Source organism: Pseudoliparis swirei, chromosome 16, assembly GCF_029220125.1.
Source record: "Pseudoliparis swirei isolate HS2019 ecotype Mariana Trench chromosome 16, NWPU_hadal_v1, whole genome shotgun sequence".
Classification (NCBI taxonomy): domain Eukaryota; kingdom Metazoa; phylum Chordata; class Actinopteri; order Perciformes; family Liparidae; genus Pseudoliparis; species Pseudoliparis swirei.
In genome coordinates, this window is record NC_079403.1 from 20,789,663 (window position 1) to 20,815,845 (window position 26,183).

Consider the following 26,183-nt stretch of genomic DNA (forward strand, 5'->3'; position numbering starts at 1 on the left):
CAGGCGGGCTGTATAGACAAAGATCAATGGTTGAATTATTATTAGTTGTAGTTGGAGATACAATTCACTTTTTGTCCTTGCTTAATCATCATTTCTTATTTGCTGCTGCTCATTTTTAGTTTGTACTCTTCCGGTTGGGAACATTAATTAGAAAAAATGTCCCTGCTCAGCTAACAAAAGCTGATTACAAATCATTGATTATTTTTGTCATTTTTAACTAGTTACTTAAAAATATTGAAAGTAAAGACATAAAGCGGATTTGAGAACATTTTAGATTTGGTGAGTTGGTTTGAAACTGGATTTAGATTCGATGAAATGCTGCGGACCTCTGTCCCCTGTATCAGAGGATGGTGGATTTTTAAACGATTCGATAGATTCTTCAATAGCTGACGAATTAAACGGAGTGCAAAGAAAACAGAAATGTTAGAGGGCCAACATGGGTGCAGTAAACTGGACTGACTTCATATTCCATTACGCGCACTTACAGTTGACACGAAGGTAGACCCACAGGTCTCCCATTAAATCAAAAAATTATTTGGTTCCAGTACGACACACATATTTTGCCTGTATTGCATGCTCCTTAATCAACAGTTGTAAATTCAGCTTCATGTTAACGCAGACGATGGTCTCCGTCATAAATGTTGCCTCTGAATGCACAGATCCCCACCCCCTGACACCGCTATCTCCACGCAGCTGTGTGTTTTATATCTGATGATCTATCACCGGTGCTTTCATGCTTTGATTCCCACAAAACACACACACCCAATTACACACAGACACAGGCCCGGTGTCCCATGGGCATCGTAAACGTCCACAGGCCCGACTCCCCGCGCCATCAGGAGCCTAATGGTGATGATGCTAATGGCTATGACTTAATCAGACAGGCCCCTGCCACCAGTACAGATCCGTGAAATGTGTTCAGTAAAAAACACATTCGGGCGCTTCGAACCACGTGCTGTTAACATGTGGAGTGATGGGAATGAAAGAATTACTTAACATTAAACGGCCATTAAATTGGACTATTACCCGTCTAAACGGCTGCTTCCAGCCCACAAGTGAGGCTGCGATTACCCCGCCCTGCTCCCAACTGCACAATAAATTATACTGTATGATGATCATGAAGATATCGTTTGTTTTAATGTAATATGAGAAGTGGGCAATTTCTTCTCAAGATTATGCATTATGCAGAAAACTGTTAAATGACTGTAATCTAGTATTCCCCCCTCACCTGTTACCTGACTTATTTGTAGTCATCCTCGCTACTATTGCTTCATCCTTTCTTTCTTTCTTTTAAACTCTACACTTAAGGCTCCACTTGGGTAGTTTTTCCTTTGATTTCTCTGTTCATTGACATATATAGGTGGTTAATCCTCGGGCTCTCAGGGTAATAACACATTTTATTCCCGTTTATATTTTCTTCTTTTCTAAAGAAAATGCACCAACAAAATATGTCATGGAAGCAGCACGTACTTGAGAAGTTGAAGGAAGTTCACCAATAAATAAACAATAATTTATATAATAGCATGTACATATACTGTATACATTCTTCTTCTTTAAAAAGTGCAAATGAACAAACAAGGTAGAAAATCAAGATACAAATGAGTATAATAAATATATAATAATCACACAGTATAGGTATAATAGATAATAATAAATGAATGGTTATTAATAGTGCACAGTGGACACATTGGATTTAAATTGCACATGAATTAATGGGTGAGGAATTGTAGCAGCAGGAAGGAAGGACGGTGGTATCACTTCTTCACAGACCGTGGGGTGAAGCAGCTGGTCACTGAAGGAGCTGCACAGCTGTACTGCATGGGGGGGGGTGTTGTCTATCAGGGATGAGAGCTTAGCCATCAGTCTGCCCTCTCTCCCACCACTTCCACTGGATCTATGGGTATTTTGTACCAGTCTGTTCAGTCTCTTCCCGTCGGCCGTCGAGATGCTGCTGCCCCCAGCAGACCATTCCATAAAAGATGGCTGATGCCACCACAGACTCGGGAAAAAAAAGGTCCTCTGCAGATCGTCTGCTCTGTCCCTACAAGTGTTTCCAGTCAGAATTAGTGGCAATAACAGTTGCAGTTTAATGACCTGTATATGTTTCTAATATCAGATTTGTATCTCATCTTGGCTTTCTGTAACAAACAAAAGGAAGGTCTCAAACCAAAAGGTATACAGCAAATTACAAAGGACCATCATCAGCTGATACTTGAGAACAACCAGATGGTCCTCAAAGAGCACAAAGAACCAGCAGTAATGTTCTATAAACGGTTCTCCAACTTAACCCAGACATATTACTTATATCACACTGTTGTTTTTTTCTCACCCTCGCAAACATACCTTTAGGATATTTGGCATCCGTTTTGACCAACTTTATTGAAACCAGGTCTCCTTTGCTCTTTTATTTGACTTGCATACACCATGCACAAATATTGACATCATGAGCTAATGAAGCGTGTCTTTCATTTCTTTCCCGGCTGAACCTCATGTGGTAACTCTTACTAAGCAGCGCTGAGCATGGAACCTATTTCGTCTGGCCACTGGTTGTCTTATTCCAGGTAATACTTTCAGGCTGTCGCTGTTCTTCACACCACAACAGTGTGTACCAGATTACAACCAGCAACACTGTACAGAGGCCGTAGTGACGAGACATTTGACTCCATTGTTGCCTTTGTGTTTCATTAGGCCCTAATGAGGTTGCGTCATCAGTGCTACATCATTGAGGAGGGGAAACTCCAGTCCCATCTCTTTGCTTGTTCTTAACCTGTACGTTATCGTATCCGGGATATGATGTTCACATGGAGCCCGATAGTATTGTGTAGCCTATGTTTTTACCAGTGCTCAGGGGTCTACAGTGTTTTATTCATGTCTTTGACTGCTTTACATCATTTCTGTATTGACTTGAGTTACTTCAGCGGTTGATGGACAAGCCCTGTGTTGGTTTTTATTCTAAGTATTCATCTTAGCACTGTTTTTATAATACAGGGCTCTCAAGCGTCACGCATTGAGCGTGACACTCACGCATTTCGGTCTTAAGTCACGCACTCCCGCCACACATCGTATTTCTCACGCTGAAAAAGACTCTCGGCTATTCAATTAAAAAAAAGAAATGGGCTACACAATAGCCAATCAGAAAAAAAACATATCTGTTGTATCTGGGTAAGATTTAATCCAGCAACCAATGAAAATAAAGCATCCTGGAATTGCGTGCGACTGACTGATAACCGAAAATGTCGTTCTGCGGGGGGGGGGGGGGGGGTGATGGAAATGTCCCTCTTGTCTGTCTTCAAAACTTGTTTAGGATCACAGACTGGTTCAACTTGTAGTGGTCACACAGAGTGGCCCAGTGAAGGTAATTCAACATACTCGTGAAATAGATGGCCCAGAAGCTCGGTCATGTAGTGACAACTGGCCGGTTGGTGAGCTAATGCCTCTGGGGAGCTAACCGCTAACGTGCGGGGTCACTTGGTAATATGCTAGCGGAGGTCACAATAGACAGACGGGAAGTTCACAGTTTATTCAGGAGATGTGTTTGTACAACTTATTGAGGACCCTTGTCTCAGAACTGTCTGCGAACCCTGCCACGGTTTTGGAGACGCTTATTCTTCTGCCACAGCTCAAATCGGCTACGCTACGTCAAATAAGCTACGCTACGCTCAAATAAGCTGCGCTAGCTCCCTCTTGTGATTAGCTCAGCTTACAAATCCATGTGTCGAAATGGTGCGACTCCGCCTTCAACTAAAACCCTCCACCAGGATACTCTGTCGCTCCCCTGTAAACAGTCAGTGAGGAGTTATGGCCCAAGCTGTGGAATTCAACCTGCAGCATATGTGTCTGCTTGCACTCCCCCGAATCATTAGTCGGCACATGTTGAAAATGTCCAGTACAGTATTTCTGACAACACAAGTTTTCTGTTCAACAGAACAAACGCACATCATATTTCTTCTGTGTTTTTTTCCATCAATAACTCTCCTTTTGTGCTGTGTTTAGTTATTACAGCCTAGAAGACGTCAGCCACGAGTCCATTAACAAATTCCTGTCCAAGCTCGTCCAGAAAAGCCTGCGGGAGCTGGAGTGCTCTTACTGCATCGAGATAAAGGAGGTGAGTGGGTGTAGTATTCTGATGTCAGTGATATGACACAGATATGTTTAACATGGGATCTGGTTCTAGTTTGACCACATTTGTCCATTAATGCTCTAGGATGACCGGACCATTGAGCCACTGACCTACGGTCGCATCGGATCCTATTACTACTTGAAGCATCAGACCATCGGCACATTTAAAGAGCGCCTGAAGGCGGAGATGCCCATTCAAGAGTTGCTCTCTATTCTGACGGTGAGTTGCACACTGTGAAAAGCACAATGAAAGCGTTTTGCTCACTTTAAACTGGTAAATAACTTGTAGAAATATTTATAATTCTTGATTCACACCTTGTAGGCACTTTGTCGGTGATAAAAATGATCTCAGTGATGGACAATAGGGCTGTCAAAATGGGCCAAAAATGGCATTTCAATATCTATTCATGTGCAATATACGTCCATGACATTGTGTCTTAAGGGTTCAGCAAGGCAAGCGGTTTATTTAATCATTTTCTATGAGAACATTCCTCAAGTTGAACTTTTGTTGGAAGCCCTATTTCTATTTAATCCTGTCACTCGCTCTGAAAGCCCACAATAGACCAGAAACGACTAAAACCCAAACAAGGTGGCAGACGACTGGTGGGAGATGACTTGAAAGTCATTTCTATTAAATATCACAATATAAAATGTGTGTTTTCTGATAGCAAGTACGACTAACCCATCTTTTTAAGATCAGTCTGATCTGGAGCTCACAGCTGATATGTACATGGTATGTTTACGTGAATACGTAGAAGCCTACAAAGCACGAGGACATACACCAATGCTCTCCCACCTGAATCCAGACCAGGGCAGAACCTGATCCGGATTGTAAGAGTCTGCCTTGATTACCTCATAAATAGATGTGGGACTCTCTCACCGCTCCATTTGCTGCCGCCTTTGTGGACAGTCAGCGTTGCAAATTCCTCTCATGCAATGTGAAATGCTTTGTGCACAAGTGTATTGGTTTTAAGTGAAAGTCAATCAAATGTGCATACAAAAATAAAGATAGGCATTAATTGTAAAAGCAACAGAAAAAGAAGACAATACTATATAAACAAGTGCTTAGTGTTTAGTGTAGCATTGCGTCACCACGGTTCGCATCTCAAAGTGTCCTTGAGCAAGACACAGCAGCCCACTGCTCAAAAAAAACAATCAATTAATTATGCTTAGAATTGACGGAGGACAAATTTCATGTTCGTTTGTAAATGGCAATTGTAATAATAATTTTTCATAAAGGCTGCTGTGTGACACAGCAGTACATTTGCAGCTTTGTAGAATACCACTGAAAATCAGTGATCAGCAACAGAACATCAGAGTCTGAGAGTCATCAGGAAATGGTGACGCTCACACACACACACTCTTCACTCCAATCAAATTAGCACCTTAGTCTGCGCTTCATTAGCTCCTCAGTCTGTCGTGTGGTATGTTGCCCTCTTCCTTTTGCTCATTGACCTTGAGTGACCCAGCGGCAAGGTCATCCATACTCTGACTTGTGATTGGAGGGGTCAAGACGAGACATGGTGGATTCACACCTGTCAGTTGGGGGGGTTGAGTTTGTATATGTATTCATTTATATTATTTCATTGTGCAATTCATCACTCGTTCTAAGAACCATAAGTAAATAAAAATCAAGTATGTTTTGGGTTTAAATGCAATTCAAGTCTATTAATTTAATATAGCCCAAAATCATACATTTGCTCAGGGGGTTTTACAATGTGTACACATACTGTAACATCCTGTGTCTTGGGACCCTCACATTGTTCCTTGATCATCTGTCACCATGTGTGTGTTGATGCGGATAAGGATCCAGATTTAAAATTAAAAACATTTACCATTGGAAAAAAGAACTACCCGAATATGAGTAATATAACATTCTAATAAAAAATAAGTCACGGCTCAGTTATTTCCTAAAACTGTTTGCTTCTGTAGTTTTTAGCAAACATTACTCAAACAGGTTCACGACTATTTTCACCAACCGGTTCATACACACATACCTGGTGTTTCTTATTCAGATCCCCAGTAGCTACTGTGTTGCAACAGCTCTTCTTCCAGGGGTATTTAAACTTTAATCCTCAAGAAATACACTACCGTTCGAAAGTTTGGGGTCACTTAGAAATGTCTTTATTTTTCAAAGAAAAGCACTGTTTTTTCAATAAAGATAACATTAATCAAAAATACACACTATACATTGTTAATGTGGTAAATGACTATTCTAGGTGGAAACGTCTGGTTTCTAATGAAATGTCTCCATAGGTGTATAGAGGCCCATTTCCATCAACGATCACTCCAGTGTTCTAATGGTACATTGTGTTTGCTAATCGCCTTAGAAGACTAATGTCTGATTAGAAAACCCTTGTGCGATTATGTTAGCACAGCTGAAAACAGTTATGCTGGTGATATAAGCTATACAACTGGCCTTCCTTTGAGCTTGAAGTTTGAAGAACAAAATTAATACTTCAAATATTAATCATTATTTCTAACCTTGTCAATGTCTTGACTATATTTTCTATTCAATTTTCAATTCATTTGATAAATAAAAGTGAGTTTTCATGGAAGACACGAAATTGTCTGGTTGACCCCAAACTTTTGAACGGTAGTGTACATCATACAAATGCGTAACATTCATACTCACCAACTCAAGGCCTGCCCAATAATTCTGTTAACAAGTCCATCCATAACATGACAGAGAAAAGAAAATCACAGCCAGCCTAAGGAAGTCAGATGTTCCTCCGGTTGGTTGGCGATGAAAGGATCCGGCGAGAGAACACGCTGCGTTTGTGCGTTTGTGTTGCGTTGGGAGACAATTCCACAGAAATGTTTCACAGCGACACTCTGACGAGGGGTTGCTATGTGAAAAAAAGTTACCGGAAGCAAGTTGAGCCGAGCCGTGTCATGCAGGGGAAATTTGGCATCCGTCTTTTGGACGGCGATGGAACTCTATGGCACCGAGGGAGAAGATATATCAGGCTTTGATACACACGCAATACCTGTGAGTAGAGACATTCATTGTGGAACAAAGTTGTGGCCAAATAACATATTTTTTACAATTTTACACTTTATTTATTACATGTGTGTTTTTAGATAGTTAGATAGATTATTGTGTTCTACTTTGAGCACACAGCTGGAAGTCCAGTGAGCTCAGTGGCTGAACCTGATTTAAATAATGATGCGAACACATGGTGGGGAGGCTACGCCGAGACCCCCCCCCCCCCCCCCATCACTCTCCTCTGCACACGTTGTAGTTGGAAGCAGACCACAAAGCATGCCATGCTTAGCCGCCTCCCTCCCCATCAGGGCTGCGATACAATAGGCCAGTCACCCCGCCGTCCTGTCCACTCCTCCTCTGTTAGCTACAAAGCACCGGCATGCTCCTCCAGTTCCCCCTAATTACTGCAGTGTGGCCACTAATGGGCAACACTCACACCTCTTTGCAACACCACCTCCTCCCCCCCCCCCACCCCCCTCACACACTTCTTTTCCTCTCCGTGCACCACTCAGCCCGTCTTTGTGTCTGTTTTTGTTGCTACTCTGTTTGTCCTCTGCTTCCCAAGACGAGCTGCATCGAGACACGAGGTGTATCAAACGTGTTGGGTTTTACAGAAAGGAGAACCTGACATTGTGGTCAGACACATGACATCTATTGTACTTCTATCCATACGGGGAGAGGGATCCTCCTCTGTTGCTCTCCCAAAGGTTTCTTTCCTTTCCTCCCCGTGAAGGTTTTTTTTTAAACATTTTTTTTCTCAACCGATGTGCGGTCCGGAACAGAAGATGACGTATGTGTTCAGATTGTAAAGCCCTCTGAGGCATTGTGAATTTGGGCTATAAAAAAATAATTTAATTTAATTAATTTGGTGACTCATAGAAATATAAAGGTGAAAGAGGCATCTCCGAGAACTCCATGTATCTGTAAGACTGAGAGGACATTGTGCTCACCAAGCTAAGGACTTTTATGAGATCACTCACACCTGTTCGACAGCGTAAGAAGATTATCAGACATGTTGAAAAGAAATCATTTTACTGATTTAGAGAAAACAGCTCGACCTCTCATACTTTGCTTAGCATAATATATTGCCACGTAAAATGAAGATATAAGCCAATTTAGAGATGGTTCTTTCTTTTCTGCTGCTTCCGTCTCATCAACGCTGACTGGCATTTTTCGTGGCCATTTTATATTGGTTGTTTTTCTGGTTCTGGCACAGGAAGTTCTCGTCCCCATTCTTGATCCTGCCTCTGATTGGCTCTGATTGGCTCTGATTGTCGAGACATCAGTGAGCACAGATTGAGACCTAATAAATTGCCGAAAATAATCAGATGGTGGCTCGGATCTGGCTCCTGGAAGCAGATCGGCTTTGCTTTGCAATGAGGTATTATTACATTAATTACCGGTGCACTCACACTCAGTTCTCCCTCCAAATGAAGGGTTTTATAATCTGAATCGGCTTGTTTACAACTCGTCAGATCCTCTGGCCTCTTCTCTCTCTTGCTCTGTCGGACTATGATCCAGTGATATCGTTGTGTTCCCCACACATACTTTGTTAAGCACTACTGACTGACTAGCCAACTAGTTTGAACAGCAAGCCAGTTGACAAAGTCTGCAACTTTTCTTTATCATATAATATTGAAACGGTTGTAATAATGTGTTTTTTTTGTAGCAGTCAATCTGTGGACCTGACTCCAACAATCTGTTTCATCGGGGTATACGTCCCTCCCTTTTTGTTTGCTCCCCTCTTTCTGTTTTCTCTTTGCAATTATTGCTTCAAAGCTCCACTCTCTCCCATGCCTGCCCCCCCCCCCCTTTACCCCCTCTATAGTCCCGCTCCCTCCAGTACATCCATATGCAGACTCAGTGACACTGAAAGATAAATCACTCCTCCTATCCCTCATCCCAGCCCCCGCCCAGGTCCTTTTTCAGGTCCTAGCTTCTTAAACACCGACTTCAGTCAGTGATGGATGGAGCCTTAACGGTCCAGGCCGGGGGGGGGAGGCTATGACAAATGCACCGTAGCCTGTTGATGGGGCTACATTAGCCGAAGTTGAACTGAAGTGAATTAGCGAAGAGGAGGTATGCGTGTCCGCACATCTCTCCATGTCCCAGCCACAAACAAAGATGCAAACACGCCGCCTCAGCACAAAGAGGACGCGGATGGATCATCATCATCAATTCACTCATCCGGTGACCCAGTGTAGTCTTTATGATTCAATGTTCAGCATTCTCAAAAAGATCCCTCCCAAAGTCATCGGCTCTAGTGAAAAGATTCCTCTGCCGTCTTTGTTTTCCAAACCATAACACCGGGGAGGTAAATGCAACTGCAAAGTATTGGGTGGTCTTGGAAAAGGCTTTGAACATTCTCCTATTTTTCTTTAGCTGAGAATGAACTCTGATGCTCTCTAACAGAGCTCCATAGAATGGATAAGATTGGCATTTGAGAGAGCGAGGTTTATTTTTCAGGATCATATACACTCAATAACACTGTATGACCAAGCTGCTCTCTGTTATGTTCAATTCAGTTTATTTTTGTATAGCCTAACATCACAAATTACAAATGTGCCTCAAAGGGCTTCACAATCTATAGACATACGACATCCCTGTCCCAGCACCTCACATCGGATCAGGAAAAGCTCCCAAGAAATAGAAAAAAAACTTTTACGGGGAAAAAAGGGGAAGAAACCTTTAGGAGAGCAACAGAGGAGGATCCCTCTCCAGGATGGACAGAAGCAATATATGTCATGTGTACAGAAGGAATCATTACAGAGTAACAACACATTCAATGAGTATAAGAGAGTGTATGAATAGTTGGTAGTAGGCATGGACCACGATCCAGACCTCCATGATCCATCAGGCAGATGGAGGTAGAGAGGAGGAGTGGAAGGGGCATCAGCAGGACCATGGCATCAGACCCAGCCAGGTCCAATGGACCCTATGAGACGTGAAGTCACAAGGACTCCGGAGAGGAAGCAGAGTTAATACTGTGCATTGGAGAGATGAAAATTCATCCATAGGTAGAGAGAGAAGTGAGATAGGTGCTCAGTGTATCCTAAAACGTCCCCCAGCAGCCGATAAGCCTATAGCAGCATCTCTAGAGGCTGGACCAGGGAAGCCCTGATTTAGCCCTAAATATAAGCGCTATCGAAGAGGAAAGTCTTCAGTCTACTCTTAAATGAGGTGACTGTGTCTGCCTCCCGGACTGAAGATGGAAGCTGGTTCCATAAAAGAGGAACATCGTGATACCCAAGTCATGTCACAAGGCGGCACATGCAGGTTGGATGCAACAGCCCTGTGACATAATCATAGTCGGCACATCTTTTAAAATTGAACCCTGTAATTTCATTTGAAAGGTCTGACCACAACCTGCTTTGGACTTCCTGTTTCACTTTTGATCTTTGTCCCGCAGGAGGCAGAAGAGTATGCCGAGCTTCCCGTCAGACACAATGAGGACCAGCTGAACAGCCAGCTGGCTCAGCAGCTCCCCCTGCAGGTCAACCCGCGCTCCTACGACAGCGCCCACACCAAGACCCATCTGCTGCTGCAGGCCCACTTCAGCCACGCCGCGCTGCCGTGCCCTGACTACACCACCGATACCAAGACGGTACTGGACAACACGATCCGAATCTGTCAGGTAGGATTCAAACAAATTTAATTAATCTAGCTGACACTTTCATCCAAATATTTGTACTCAGCTATGTGGATACAGTGCAAAAGATAATTACAATAACGTCATCATATATGCTGAACTGCTTCAACATATAAAGAACAAGTATTCTGAATATATTAGTTATCAGTCTCTGTTAGAAGATGTGTAGTGTTTCTGCTTTCCTAATGCTGTCAATGGTAAGAGAAGGGGACCCAGAACAGAACCCTGAGGAGCACCAGTTGTGAGTCTCAAGGTTCAGACAGTTACACTGCATGTGTGGTCCTTGAGGTCAGATTTGAGCAGGGAGAGTGCAGAGCCCGAGACTCCCAGCTTGTATTTAACCCAAGTAACTAGGTTGCGCATGTTATTCCAGTTTGTAAGATACATATTTAGTGATTTTGGTGAGAAGATTTAGATTAGTTTATGTTATATATTCTCGATACTGGTATTTAGGGAATTTAATAAAGGTGCATCGTGTAAGATCTGGAGTTTGAGTTTAAAACATTCAGTAAATAAACTCTGATTATCAACCGAATGTGAAGAGTGTTGACGTCATATCAAAGATGCCATGTATTGTTTTGTCGAGCTATCTACTGAAATGAGCACGAGAGTTGCGACAGCTGACCGCTTATTAGAATGGCTGCTGCCACTACTCTCCTTGTAGTTTCCTGGCAATGAAACAAATATATGAGTTGTTCTATAGCCCCCGATTAGTGGCGCTGTACCAAAAGATGGCGTCAGCAGTTTGAGTTTTAGCAGTTGGGTTGAATTGTGCCTTTTGCCTTGCTGTTAGTGAGTAGTTAGTTTCTCTGGGTTCATAACTAATGATTGTACATTTAGATTGTGTGCACCCAGTAGTAGTATGAAATGCTGTCCGTTACCGCTTCGGAGCATTTACATGGTTTTAATAAGTAGGATCCTCCGATACGACTATTGATTAAGTCTCCTGATGTTCAGGGATTCCTTTTTTGATTTTGTCATCATAAAAGGTCCACTGTATATTCCGAACTATGGTGTTTCATCAGAATAACAAAAGAAGTTTAGAAGCGTGAACTCTTAACTTATTCAAATGAATGTAACGGTCACCTAATAATAGCAGCATGAGAGGAACGCAACGAACAGATTTGAGTTATGCATCGCAGAAGAGAGCACGGTGCTGTGCTGTACGCGAAGCAGAGAATAAGGGGAATGTTCAACATTAGTAAGTGATCCATCTCATAAATAACACGGGGCCCACAGGTTGGATCCAACACCCAGCATTCTCATTGTCTGACACAAGGTTTTAAACAACAGAATCCATAGAGCCCCAAACATAACGCCATTACTTTAACTATCCTACTGTAACTTCATGTGCATCCCAGGGTTGTTTATGCTCTTTGTATGCACTGTTTGAAGTTAGGACCATGTCTTAACGTCTGTAAGCCATTGTCCACAGCTCAGGACGGTGTGTGTGGGTGTGTGTGTGTGTGTGTGTGTGCACATGTGCTTGTGATTTTCCATGCTTTGTATCTGGCAGTGCTATTGCATGGGGCTCATGGATGTGGTTACTTTTTTGGTGTCCTGCTGCTACCGTTTACTCAAAGGATTCTGATTTCTTTATGGTGTTTTTTTTATTGAATGAATGTATATTTTTGTTGTATTATTGATGCTTACACTGTACGTGGAAGTGAATGTCTGAAGGACTGTCGCCAGGTCTCAGGTTGGGCTTCATGTCGTCCATGACTGCCAGCTAGCCTCCCATTAACTACACTCTGGCTCTTCAGCATTGCGTATCTAATTGCAACACATGAACTCGGATGATTGTCACAGTCGGAGAGTGAAAGAGCAGCACAAAAAATCAAACCCAACTAGCATGAGGTGGCATCAACAAGAGAGTCATCTTGAAGTCTGTCCTTTGTTCCCATCAGGCGATGCTGGACGTAGCTGCCAATGAAGGCTGGCTCGTTACGGCCATCAGCATCTGCAACCTGGTGCAGATGATCATCCAGGGCCGCTGGCTGCACGACTCCTCGCTACTGACGCTGCCACATGTTGAACAACAAGACCTCTATCTGTTCAGGTACGCTCGGTAGATCTGCCCCGTGTCGTTCTCCCAGCCGCGCTGACAGTCAGTGAACGCCACATTCTCTGTTTGGCTCTCTCCGAAGGCGGTCGCATTTTTCTCTCCCTCTCCTCCCCATGACCTTCCCTGCTTGGCTCCTATCGTCTTGTCTTGTCTTATACTTGAGAGACTCTTTCCGCATCGCTCTTCGAACTAAAAACCATGGACCTGATCAACTGGTCTCTCAACGCAATTGACACCGTCTTCTCGACGAGAAGCTCGGGTTCGGGGGAACCTGCCTGTCCTGCCGGGACGTTTGCTGCTGGTTACACGATGGACGCGTACGAGAAGTGGCGTGTCTTGTGCCTAGCAGCCCTTACCGTGGAGGACGTAGAAGACATCTACATCTACCGTTTCGGAACTTTGATTACAGGATTTCTGCTGTTTGGATTTGGCGCTGCCCTGGCTTATCGGAAAATTAAGGATACGGTGACAGCTGTTAAAAGACCCCTAAGGCTGCCCGACATGATTGACGCGTTGGGCAGAGTTGTTGGCACTCAGACTGTGGCATTAAACCGCCAGAATGACAACATCGTGGAGAAGCTGACGGCTCTGCAAATGAAATTGGATCGATTTGAAAACCTATTGGGAAATGGGAGAAGATTGGAGGGATAGTAGTTGCGCAAAATGAATGCATCTACTGGAAGACCAAACAATCCCAATCTTATCTGCTTTCGGCTCCCTCAACCAGAACGGGCCTTGGCCAAGGCCGTTACTGGAACAACAACTCCCCTGAAGATCACTTAAGCGAGAATCTCTCTCATTCCCTTCCCCCTATCCACAGACACCTGTGGTTGTTTTCTCCCCAGGACCCTTCAAGGCTATCTCCATGGCAATGACCATCTTGCGGTCTGAGAACTCTGTCTGTTGTGGCCTGGGGGAGGACGACATACCAGGCCACCCACACACGAACTTCAACACACTGATTTGCATTCACTACCCACCCCCCCATCCCACGCCTTCGCCTGCTTCGTGCCCCCAGTGTGACAGGACGGGGTCTGTGGCTGGCGCCGTGATGGCTGCCGGACTGTGCTGGTTACCTTCTGCCCCCAATGGCTGGACTTAGATCACCCAGTCTTTGGTTTACCTCCCCTCCCCCCTTCCTACTCGTTGCAAGTCATGTTTAAGATGTATGTGCTAAGGTGTGTTTTTTCCTGCTCCCACACTGTACCCCTCTAGGAGCATAGGCTGGGTTTTTTTTTTTTTCTCGCCTCTCTCCCCTCATGTTATGCTGTAATCTTTCATCCACCCTTTCTTGCAATTTTGTTGCTTTTGTACCTGTACTCTAGTCAATGACAATAAACCGAATACCACCATGTGGCGTTAAGCCGGTTCATTGCAGCCACTAATACTGATAACACTCGATGGCTCACACGTATCTCCACTCATTCAATTTTGCACAGGTTGCACATTATTGTTGTTTTAGAGAAAGGATATGCTGTGTAAAACAATTTTTTTGCCCAGATAGAACCGTGTTTGCATTTTTTTGTCTTGATTTAGCAATCTGGTTTATTTTAAAGTAATTGCAATTTTTTGTATTACATTTTTAGAAAAAGCACAGAGAGCAATCACAAAAAATGTATTCCGATACAAATTCTACATGGATCATTTTGTTAAAATTGTATTAGGCCGGTGGAGCATGATTATTTTGAGAACCACTCGTTTAACTGATGAGAATAAAAAAACAAGAGTCCATTCACTCTACTCAAAGACATTTATTTAGTCTAATTTCAAGTATTTAAATGTGGATTTTTTTTTATAACACATGCAACTCTTAGAAATGCCAATTTCAGTTTGTGTAAGGTGATGTGGAAGTGGCTGGTAAAATACTACTCACACAGAAATACTGTTTGCTTGCTGTAACATCAAACAGGACTCTTTATCGGGAGCACAATTAGTTTGTGTTTCTCGAAGTAGAAGTTTCTCAAACTCATAAACAGCCACATAAAGGACCTCGTGAGTTAATGTCAGAAGCACCCACCATAAGGATGTGCAGGCCCACGTCCTTAAGGAGTGGAACAATAGAGTTCCAACTCAATGAAAATGGAACGATAGGGTCCCTGTGGTGAGAGACGGGGGAAAGGATTGGTTGTGATGTACCCCTCTCCTCTCTTACTCCATAGAAAATGGGCAAACAGGAAGGGGAGGAGCAACACGGGAGGCTTCAACTTGCCAATCGAAGGGCTACCTGAGCTGATTGCTGCCTGCGACGGAAAGGAAAGTGTTTTCGCTGCCATCGTCGGTCAGGAGTTTGAATCAAGTCAGATTGCCGAGGTAAGAGTCCAAATAGTATCACACCAGGAACACAAAATAGCCAAAATATGTACTTTGAAGAACGTTGATTGAAGAAACAGCTAGATTACGAAAATATGTCCATTTTACTCCACCGATCTTTAAAAAGGATCTAGTTCCACATTTAGTGCATACGGATGGCACACTGTCTCTCTCTCACACACACACACACACACACTCACACCATTATCAGTGACGTGCCCTGAGCAGTCTTGCCACTGTGGTCCCAGATAGTTCCAGGATCCCCAATTACAGCTCCATTGATGGGGTTTACTGCTCCAATTGAAGTGCTAATTGCAGCAGTAATGAGAGTGTCCGGGCGCGGCGGCAGGCCCCGTAGGCTTCACCCAATCACCGTACCCCGCTTTTCCTCCTTCCCCACCTTTTACTACCCCCACTGCCCCTGCCCCCCTCCCCCGCGGTGTGGCGGCCTCTCTAATTAAATAATTAGATGTGCAGCAGCGTTCCTGCCTGACTGGCCCAGGGAGAGTAATCCTCACATAAATAGCTTTTGCCGGGTGAGCCGGAGAGGCTTTTCTCCTCTCAGCCATCAGTGCACTTCTACACACACACACACACACACACACATATCATTTTTCCTGTCACCTTCTCTGTGCCTTTATCTTTCTAATACCTCGTAGTGGGTGCTTTTGGGTTGAGCCAAATGTTAAATTCACCATAAAAACACATAAGATGCACATAAGACCAACGAGCGGCAGACTCCGAACACCACTTTCATATCATAAAAAGAACATGTTGATGAAATAAACTGATCATCCACAGCTTTTAACTTTGGTTTATTTGATAAGGGACAGTGCACATTAATAAAAAAACATTTCTGTTAATATACCAGAGTTATGAGCCAAGAGGCTATTTTTTCATCTGTAGTCCGGAGAGGCAGATGTCATAAAACAAACTTAAAAACACAAGATTACACATACAATATTTGTACAATATTTACGCTTTCCAATGGGTGCACAAACAATTAATAGTGAGAATAGTGAATATACTCTTATACATTGTCAAGTACTGACAAGACATAAAACAAGATGACAAAAAAAATAAGGGAGAACTATATTAAAATGGACAGAGAAAAAAACCATGTCAGAAACACGGAACATAAAAGCATGCAGAGTAAATTAAATATATATCAGCAGACACAGCCAAACAACAACAAGAGACATACATGCAGGGAGAGAGAATGGTCGACCAGCATACAGACGTACACAGACCTGACAACAGACAGGCAGTCAACAACTGACAGACAGACAGAGCGAAAGTTCAACAAGGACCGTTATTAATGTGCAGAGTGGCACTATATTAACACGAATAAACGTTATGTTCTCGACCCCAAAGTGCCAGAGGTCAAGAGAGAAAGGCATAAAGGTATAAAAGCAGAGCACCGCTTTGTTTGGGGCACTGAAGTTTAGTAACGAGGACAAAGGGTTAATCTAATGTGGAGGTATTAAAAAGCCTAAATATATTTATTTCTCAGCATCAGCTGGAGAGCAGAAAAAAGGTGGAGGATTGAGGTCATCGATATGCGATGCACATCAGAGGTTCAAACTCGACACCAGAGTGTCGGACTCGAGAGGACGGAGATACCGGAGCGTTGAGAATAATGAGATCCAGGTTTCGGGCTTTAGTCGCGGTTTGAGGCGGGCCCGTAAGAATGATCTGGGTTTAAACGACAGGACCGGGCAAGACGACACGGTATTGACAAAGGGCAGCCCGGTTTCCCCACTCCCCAAGTCCACAACACAGCAACAACAATAACACACCGAGTCAGCGTCTCATCGTAGGAGCAAACGTCGAGTAAAAAAAATGAGAAGATGAGTTTTATTAGCCAAGTACGTCGACACATACAAGGAATAAAAGAACAGATGTTAAATAGAAAAAGAAAAAAATAGAAAACATTCATCACAATTCCGTTGATCCATATAATGAAGAGTTTGATGCGTAATAGCTCATTCCCAGAGACATAATTATTCTGGTCACATGACATCTTTTGCTTCTGTCCATCCTGGAGAGGGATCCTCCTCTGTCGCTCTCCTGAAGGGTTCTTCCCTTTTTCCCTGTGAACGTTTTTTTTCTATTTTTTGGGAGTTTTTCCTGATCCGATGTGAGGTCAAAGGTCAGGGATGTCGTATGTGTACAGATTGTAAAGCCCTCTATACAAAATAAATTGAATTGAATAATTCTTCGTGTATTGGTGCAGTTTACCAAAGACATATAAAGAGAAGCTGTTTGTTTCTAGACTCTTCTGTTTGGGAAGTGTCTCCACACTCAACCTGTGGTGCATTTGCCGGTTTTTGGTTTTGGAGAGTTTGAAGTGGACTAAACAACCAGACCAAGATCTCTTTAAAAGATTCCAGCAGGGTTCGTACGGTCATGGAAAACCTGGAAAAGTCATGGAATTTATAAATGGTTATTTCCAGGCCTGGAAAAGTCTTGAACAAAAAAAATCCCCATCATTTTGGAAAAGTCATGGAAATGTGTAATATTCATATTTGCATTCACGCAGAGTTTTGAAATAATGCATATGCTTTTAAAAGAATGACACTCAAAATTTAAGCCGGCATAATTTTACATACATATTTTTTCCCGCGCTGCAAGTGAACGCACCGTAACTTAAAAGACAAAAAAATCTTTTTTGCTTTAATCAAACTATTATATCTCATTCATTTGTGTCATTTCCGGTTATACTGTATGCTTTGGAATTCTCATTGTTAGTTTAAATCCGACAGTTTCTCACTTTTTCATGTATGCACCGTGATTTAAAAAAAATTCTTGGTCATGGAAATTTGGTTTAAAGTCCTGGAAGTCCATTAGTAATAATGTGTATGAACCCTGTCCAGTCCCAGTCCAGTTACAATCTGACCGCCACAGGGTTCTGTTATTATAGATACTGTGAGATATTAAATACATGATGACCACTGGGAACTGTCTAGATACGTCAGCGATCTATGTGTGTATGGGACATGATTATGGTAACTATGGTAACACGTCAGCGTGTGAGGAAGTGGCCGCTCAGTTGTTGTGTCGCACAAATTTTTTTGTCGCTTCTCTGCGACTGAAAGCTGAATAAATAAACCGGCGTGGCTGCGTACAGAGAGTACCGCCTCCAGTCCCATTTGGGTTCCACGTGTCAGAGATGTGTCTCTTCCCTCCCTCCCTCCTCTTTAGGCCTGGTCCTTCCTGAGTCACCTCCCCGTGCTGCAGGTGCACATGAGCGTGAAGGGCTGGTGGGAGCGGGGCCAGGAGCAGACGGAGCGCCCGCTGCCAGCGGCGGGGGCCAACCCGAAGGAGGCGAGCGGCTGGCTGGACGTCCACGCCGACCAGGAGTACGTCCTGCAGGTGTCTCTGCGGCGCATGAACCTGGGCCAGCAGAGGGTCAGTACACGCAGTACCAAGGACACGAGGAGAATATCTATTGAATGGAATAAGAGGAGAATATCAGGACTTGACATGTGAAACGTTTAGTGCTGTGAAATATGCAGGCGCAGCAGATATTTTACACATGTTGAAGATCTGCTCCCTTCGGAGATCCAATTTATATCGATAGTTGAGTTTTAATGAACAGAATTGTTTTTAAATGTTAATTTCCCTCAATTCTCCATCAATTTTCCACCCATTTTTTCCAAGATTTTTGAAATGTTTTTGTTTTTAAAATCTGCAGGGAGAAATATTTGACTTGTGTTTATTTAAAAGATTTTTTTATTTATTGTTTATTTTTGTACTACTTTGCATAGCTTTGAAAACATTTTTTTCTCTTTTTTTCCCCAATATATATTGATAGTTATTATTAACATCATTGTTTTTTTAAATGTTAATTTCCCCCCATTTTTTTCAAGATTTTTGACATTTCCACTCCAGCATAAAGGCAGAACTTGACCCTAAAAGAGCTTGTTTTTTTGTCACCGACAGGTCAGACTATTATCATAAATGTCCTGCAGAGAAACCGAAACCTTTTACTTCACCTTTCTCTCGATCTGGTGTGTTTGTCATTGTGTGTTTTTAGCTTTGGAGAAGTCTCTAATGACATCCTCGCATCACAATCCACGTTATGGAGATCATATAAATATGCAGCCATGACATTGAAGTGGATAACACTAAGCTACGCTTAACACACTCTTGACATCCCCTGGCACCTGTCTCTCCAACTCTCACTCACGTCTTCCACCGTTTGTCTCCCAGCAATACGTCACATGACGATAACCAACAGAGAGCCAGAGGTAAAGAAAAGTCATTTCTCTTGTCGGCTTCTTGTGGGGCACGTTTAGTGGCCCTACATTGAAAGTGAGTGATTACATCGCAGCCTGTTTAGCAGCTGCTGGCACCGGTTTCAAATGTGGCCCTAACCATTAGTCACTTGGACACAGAGACGTGGGAAAATACCAAAGTTACCCTTTCATTCTTTAACTCGTTTAGTCGGAGACAAAATGTACATAATCTGTGTGCATTGGAAGATGTGACTAAACTGTTCATTCTCAGACCTTCCATTCTATATTATTTATTCTTATTTGTTTAGCTTAAATGTATTTTGCTATAATAACGAGATGTGCAGAAATGCTTCTTTTTTTCTTTCTTTTACATTTTTTTTCTTTATTTTGATTTTACAAATTAACAAGACAGGACTGTAAGGATACAATACAAAGAGAAAGGAGAAATAAAAGGGTAAAGAACAACAAAAAACAGAACAAAAAATACAAAATAATAATTAGAAAAACCACAGCTAACATCCCCAGTCTGACATAAGTACATCTTTAAGGTTCTATCATCAAATCAAGTCAGCATCGGCACCAATGTTTTTAATCTGGCAGGGCGAAGTCCAACCCGGACCAGTTTAAGACCAGTTTCCAAGAAATACTTCCTTTTTAAATATTTATAACGCTAAGATTTGACACCAAATGAATGATGACAGTCTTTTGACTCTTCGTAGTGCGGGCGTTCTTCTGCATGTTGGCTGCAGATGCAGGTCGGTCTGACAGAGATATACTGACCTTCAGCCGCGGTGGATACTTAAAGGGCCGCTCCAGTGATTTAGTAGTGGGCTGGTTTAGGCCGACTGCTCTCGGATCAGCTGTATATGAAAGATATTTAACCCATTACATGGTCCCATATGCAAAGTGATTGCAAAGCGAGAGAATGTACTCGACCGTGTTCATTCAGTTCGCCTGTGTGCTGGTTCTGTTCTTTCAGAGGAAGCAGGACAGTAAGGCACAGGCGCCCCGGTTCCCCAAGAACAAGGACGAGGGCTGGTTCCTGGTCCTGGGAGAGGTGGATCGCAAGGAGCTGCTGGCGGTCAAGCGGGTCGGATACGTGCGCCACCACTCGGCCGTGTCCGTGGCCTTCTATACACCCGAGAGGACTGGAAAGTGAGCAGCTGTGATGAGAGGGGGGGTTAGGGACACACACACACACACACTGCAGGGGGAAAACAAACGTTGCTTATGCAACTTTCCGATTTCTACCCATCACACGCCTACTTTCTGGAAGGAACACATCCCAAATGATTTGCGTCTGTAATGTCTCCTAAATTCACCTTGTGGTGCCTTATTTGCATATTTTAACATAACGTGATACTAAACTTGGAATGTCTCCAAGTTTATATCTAATAGTTGATTTTTTTTTTACCCTATTCACCTGTAGAGTCTTTAGGAGTTCCTTACATTTGACTTATTTTTAAAGACCTTTTCCTCGGAATAATTTATTTACCAGACTTTCCACTTTGGGTGTGTTCATATATATATATATATATATATATATATATATCATTTATAGCCGGATTTATACCACATTTTATTTCTGAAAACATCGAGGAAATAGCTTTTGACTGTTTTCTGATTTACGGAGTGATACAAATAGAAATATATAAATAGTTGACAACGATTTGTCAACAAAATAGACCCTTGAGCCAATGTTCATATTTGTGTTCTGTATGATAATTAGAACGTATTTGATAAGAAAATAAAACTTAAATATTTCATAATAATTCTCTCAATGTATTGGGGGAGTTCCATGGTGATATCTATTGGGTTAAAATAGTTACCCTATTCACCTGCAGGTCCATAAACATGAAGATTGAAGGGAAAAGTTGAACTGTGGCATCATGAGGACAAACACTGTGGATTAGTAGCAGAACACGGCGGTCAGAGCTTCACAGTCAAACACTTCCACATGTACGTCCCAGTTCTTCGTCGACTTCCAGATGCTCTGGCTTCTATTAGAATAACATTATGATAGAAACACGGCCCGTAGGTCCATCTCTCAGTACTCTCTGACCGTCTGTGGCTCTCAGCCCACTGGTGACGCACAAATATAGAGTTACATTTATTTTTACAAAATTTAAACAGATTCTAGAATTTCCTTAAAAAACAGCTGGCCACTGTGGCTTTTAGCAAACGGCAGCAGGACAGCGTGTACGGGGTTCATTGACAATACAAAACAATATAGAATATCACCATTGTTCTCCTTCCACCCAATGTTGTCCACCGGGAAGAAGATCAAACGAGGGATATCAAATAAGTTTAATAAGAACCAAACAGGAGCCGGCAGGTTACGTTTTTTATTATAAGACAAAAGAAAATACATAGACATAACACCTAGTGTGTGTGTGTGTGTGTGTGTGTGGGTGTGGGTGGGTGGGTGGGGGGGGGGGCACACTGCAGGGGGAAAACAAACGTTGCTTATGCAACTTTCCGATTTCTCCCCATCACACGTCTTCTTTCTGGAAGGAACACATCCCAAATGATTTCACTTATTTTGTGTGTGGGTGTGTCTCAGCCTTTTTTAAATCAAAGAAACAAAACACATAGATGAGGGCAGATTTATATGTACGTGGAATTTAATAGATTTTCAGGCAAGGAAAAATATAAAGATGAATTAATTAATCAAAAAGATGGGTGGCGTCAAGTTTGTAAAAACATAGTGAACTAGAACGGGCACTCGGTAGAGCGCATACCTTCGCATATCACAAGATTGGGCATTGAATTATGAACATTTTGGCATTAGTTGCATGCCAATTGGATACAAATTGACCGTGCTATGGTAAAAAGAAGATTTTGACCTTTTCATGACCTTGACCATGACCTTTGACCCGATCGATCCCAAAATCTAATCAAATGGTCCCCGGATAATAACCAATCATCCCACCAAATTTCATGCGATTCGGTTTAATACTTTTTTACTTCTGCGAATAACACGCATACAATAAAATAAATACACGGCGATCAAAACATTACCTTCCGCATTTTCAATGCGAAGGTAATGTTGACCAGTGATGTCGTGGTGTTGTGTTGTAAATGATGGATGAAATATATTCAGTCATTACATTCCCCCCCCTGTGTGCCTCCAGGTGTATCTACACACTGTACCTGATGAGTGACAGCTACCTGGGTCTGGACCAGCAGTACGACATCCACCTGAACGTGACGGCGGCCAGCATCACGGCTCAGGTCAACACGGAGGTGTCGGACTCGGTGATGGACCGGTCAGGGAAAGCCAGCGGCACCAGATGAGGGGGGGGGGGGCTCTCGTCCTGTTTCACGGTCCTTTGTGTCGGTGATGATTCGGGGCGTTCCACGCACCGTTTACTTTGTTTCAGCTTCTCTCATCTCCATCTGCTTTAGCTACTTTCTGCTTTGCATTCTGGTCAATTGGAGCACAAAACAACATGACTTTTGTATATCTCCTACTTTGGGTTTCCCTGATCAGTGGGAAATGGGCAATCTCGGAGAATATCTTGTGATTCTTTAGACCAGAAAGGTTTTATGTTTTCATGTTATTGGTTTCACCTAATTTAACTCAGAATTCAATCAGGAATGTTCAGTCGTGTTGCACTTCTGGCCAAGATGTCACAGCAGGTATTTATCACCATCACGGATGGACAATAGTCGTGAAAATAAAGCTTTCTCTTACCAAGACACAACCAGTCTCCAGTATCTGAGGATCCTGTGAAACACACGCACGTCTGAGTGAGCCTGAAGGCCTCGCCGTGCTTCAGATGAACCAACGTGTCATCCGATCACGTCTAAAGGCTGAATGGTTTCTACCCGGCAACATCACGACCGCCTCCCGGATCTCTGTCTTCTGTCTGCTTCATGAGGAATGAAAGGCATGAAACCAAACGTTTGCACCCAGCCAGTCATTGGCCGGCTATATGAAAAACACTCGTTACCCAGATTCTGCCACTGAAGGTTTCATACGCTGCCAGATGAAACGGGCTTCTGCAGACAAGTCACGTGTTACCCTTTCATTGGCTGAGGAGGAGAAGCATCACACTTTAAAGACATGTATCTGGCAAAAAATACACAAGTTGGCACGATATATTTATTTATTTGTGTGTGTATATACATATGTATGTATGTATGTATATATATATAATATATAAATTTATATTTATATATATATAAATGTATAAATATTTATATAAATAAATATTTATATATATACATTATATATATTGTTATATTTATATATAAATGTATACATATTTATATAAATAAATATTTATATATATACATTATATATATATTGTTATATATATATATATATATATATATATATTCGCCATATGCAGACAGACAGTTAACCTGTCTGTGCGTCCACTGGGGTTTTAAACTGATCCTGAAAAAAGTACTTTGTTAGGGTTACAAACAACACCATCGTTTGACTGAAGATAATTACGCCTGAAATCTAAAATAAGCCACTGACATCACTCGTTGATTCTGTTTCACACGGGACACAGACGCCGGTCTGCTGAGTGAAAGTCCCGGGTTGTCCGTCCCCCTCGCCCTCAGAGGACGCCTATGTCCAAGTAAATAAATATATGTCCATTGCTTTAGCGCTAAAAGACAAGAAGACACTAAAAGTGACTGTTTGACGTCCTGGGAGTGAGACTGCGAGAAAATAGTGAGGGCTGGATATTGATGAGACGGGGAGCATGTGGTGATATGCATATCACCTGTAGCTTAACAATGGACTCTGGAGAAGAAGCACAGTTTATAATGTGCATTGATGAGATGTGAATTCATACAGAAGGAGCGTGTATCGAGTCTTCATTGAGAAGTAGAATGTGGCTTCAGTGGGAGAAACCGTTCCTTTAATCTGCCCCAGTGGATTCCGGTACACGTGTGTGAAACATGCTTCTTCCCGCTGCAGGGCTTCACTCGGCATCACTAAACTGGCACATCTGTGTTGTCACATAAATCTCCTCCTCCTGAGAAAAAAACGCACCGTGTTAATCAAGTGTCCCCGGCTGAAAAGCTGTGGTCGGACACTGAGGTCGTAGAGAAACGTGATCTTTGGGGGTGGCACTCCTCAGATGTTCGCTGTTTTTTTTAAATGTATTCCTCCACACTGATTGGCCATCGGTCCACGACCCAGAATCCTTCTTCACATTTGGCACGAACATCCACTTGGACTTTAGGATACACTGATTTGAATTTGGGGGATCCAAGTTTATAGGTCGAAGGTCACGGTGGCCTGCTGGAATGTCATTGTTGTTTTGGCATCTGTAAAAATAAAAATAAATATTACAAAAAACATTTCTGACAAGGCCGCACTAAATGTCTTTCATCCAATCAGAAGTCATAGAATCCCAAAATGTTGAATCTAGTATCATGGGAAAGCTCATATTGACACCCGGAAGAACAATAGCAGTGTAATAATGCAAAACAGTCATGATATTTTGTACATTATCTGAAATATCAGATATGATATGGTGCAGTCCAAACGAGACTTCCAGTTTGTTTTCACTGAAACAGCAGAGAGCTGAACGAGCTGAAAGAGCAACCAAACTGTCAGCGATGGAGGTGCATTGTGGGTAATGTTGGCGGCAGCTTTGGACGAGGAGGAAGGAGAACGTGTTGAGTAGAAAAGAGAGCCTCCGTGGTTCTGCTGTGGGCTGTGATCCGGTCCATAGCCCAGGCCGGAGGCTGCTTTGTTCTTTTACTCGGGTCCGATGGATTGCAGCATATGAGCACACATAAGGGTCACATTGTTTCATATAGTCGTTTTTCCACAGCAGACATTTTGTCTTGTCATATTAAGAAAAGCACAGGAAGTTACCGACAACACCAACACCTGAAGGCCACACCGGTGTTACAGGGATTCAGCTGGGAGAAACAACCGCGTCAACTTTAAAAGTTCATTCAAGGTTCTTTAAATTGTTTTACACATTTTTGTAAAGTTATCCAGATTCCCAAATTCAACAGTTAATGATAGTTAGTGTTGGTATTGACCATCTTTACACTTGATTAGACTTGTTCTATACCGCATGGGTTAAAAAAAACACCACGTCTACGATCAGAACTTTGGTTTGGCCTGTTAACATCTGGTCTACTTTAAGGCGGGGGGGGGGGGGGGCTCTAATCCAAGATCTGGTGTTGCCACTCACAGAAACCAGTGAGTTTACTGTTCAGTCAATAACAAAGGAGAGCGGAGTCCCTGTCTTCTCTGGGAGCTGGAACAAGGGTTCGGAGAACCAGAAGATTCCAAAGATCCAACTATAGCAGAACAATTTAGGACAGCTGTACTGGTTCTGGAGGCTTTGGAGGTGTAATGGCCGAAGGAGGAGTCGATACGCTATGATAACAAACACATTGGACAAATGTTGGATTTTAAGGGAATATTCTGGGTTATATCATCGACAAAATAAGTGTAAAGTTGGACCGTTTTAAGCTGGTGGCCGCATTATGAAGTGGCAGTGTGGCCAGGGGATTTCTATGTCGACCATGTTGTCGGGAGATAAAAGCAGAACTGTGGACTTAATTAATTGTGAAATGTTGGTGTTTGTGTTTTTTCTTGTTTTTTGTTCCCAGAAGTGTTTTTCCAGAGGTAAATCAGAGATTCCTGCTGGATTGAGTCTTCCAGGACGAGAATCTGCTCTTAAGAAATGTAATTCCTATCAGATCTAAACAAAGCACGCCCCCTTGCTGAAACACAAGAAAACACAGCCCTGCTCATTAGCCTTCATATTGAGGCCATGAATATGTCTTTTCATATTGTGCCTATATATGCTACATGTTATA

General features: G+C 42.6%; 1 protein-coding gene across 1 annotated transcript in view; it reads left to right on the forward strand.

Moving 5' to 3' along the window:
* Positions 1-23,080, forward strand: part of ascc3 (activating signal cointegrator 1 complex subunit 3) — a 169,343-nt gene extending 146,263 nt beyond the window's left edge. Inside the window, exons 35-42 of the mRNA XM_056433517.1 lie at positions 3,994-4,105; positions 4,205-4,339; positions 10,518-10,742; positions 12,665-12,816; positions 14,982-15,132; positions 18,337-18,543; positions 20,353-20,528; positions 22,508-23,080. Of these exons, the coding sequence (XP_056289492.1) occupies positions 3,994-4,105; positions 4,205-4,339; positions 10,518-10,742; positions 12,665-12,816; positions 14,982-15,132; positions 18,337-18,543; positions 20,353-20,528; positions 22,508-22,670 (1,321 nt within the window). The 3' untranslated portion in view covers positions 22,671-23,080. The remainder of the gene's footprint in view (positions 1-3,993; positions 4,106-4,204; positions 4,340-10,517; positions 10,743-12,664; positions 12,817-14,981; positions 15,133-18,336; positions 18,544-20,352; positions 20,529-22,507) is intronic.
* The last annotated feature ends 3,103 nt before the right edge of the window (positions 23,081-26,183 follow it).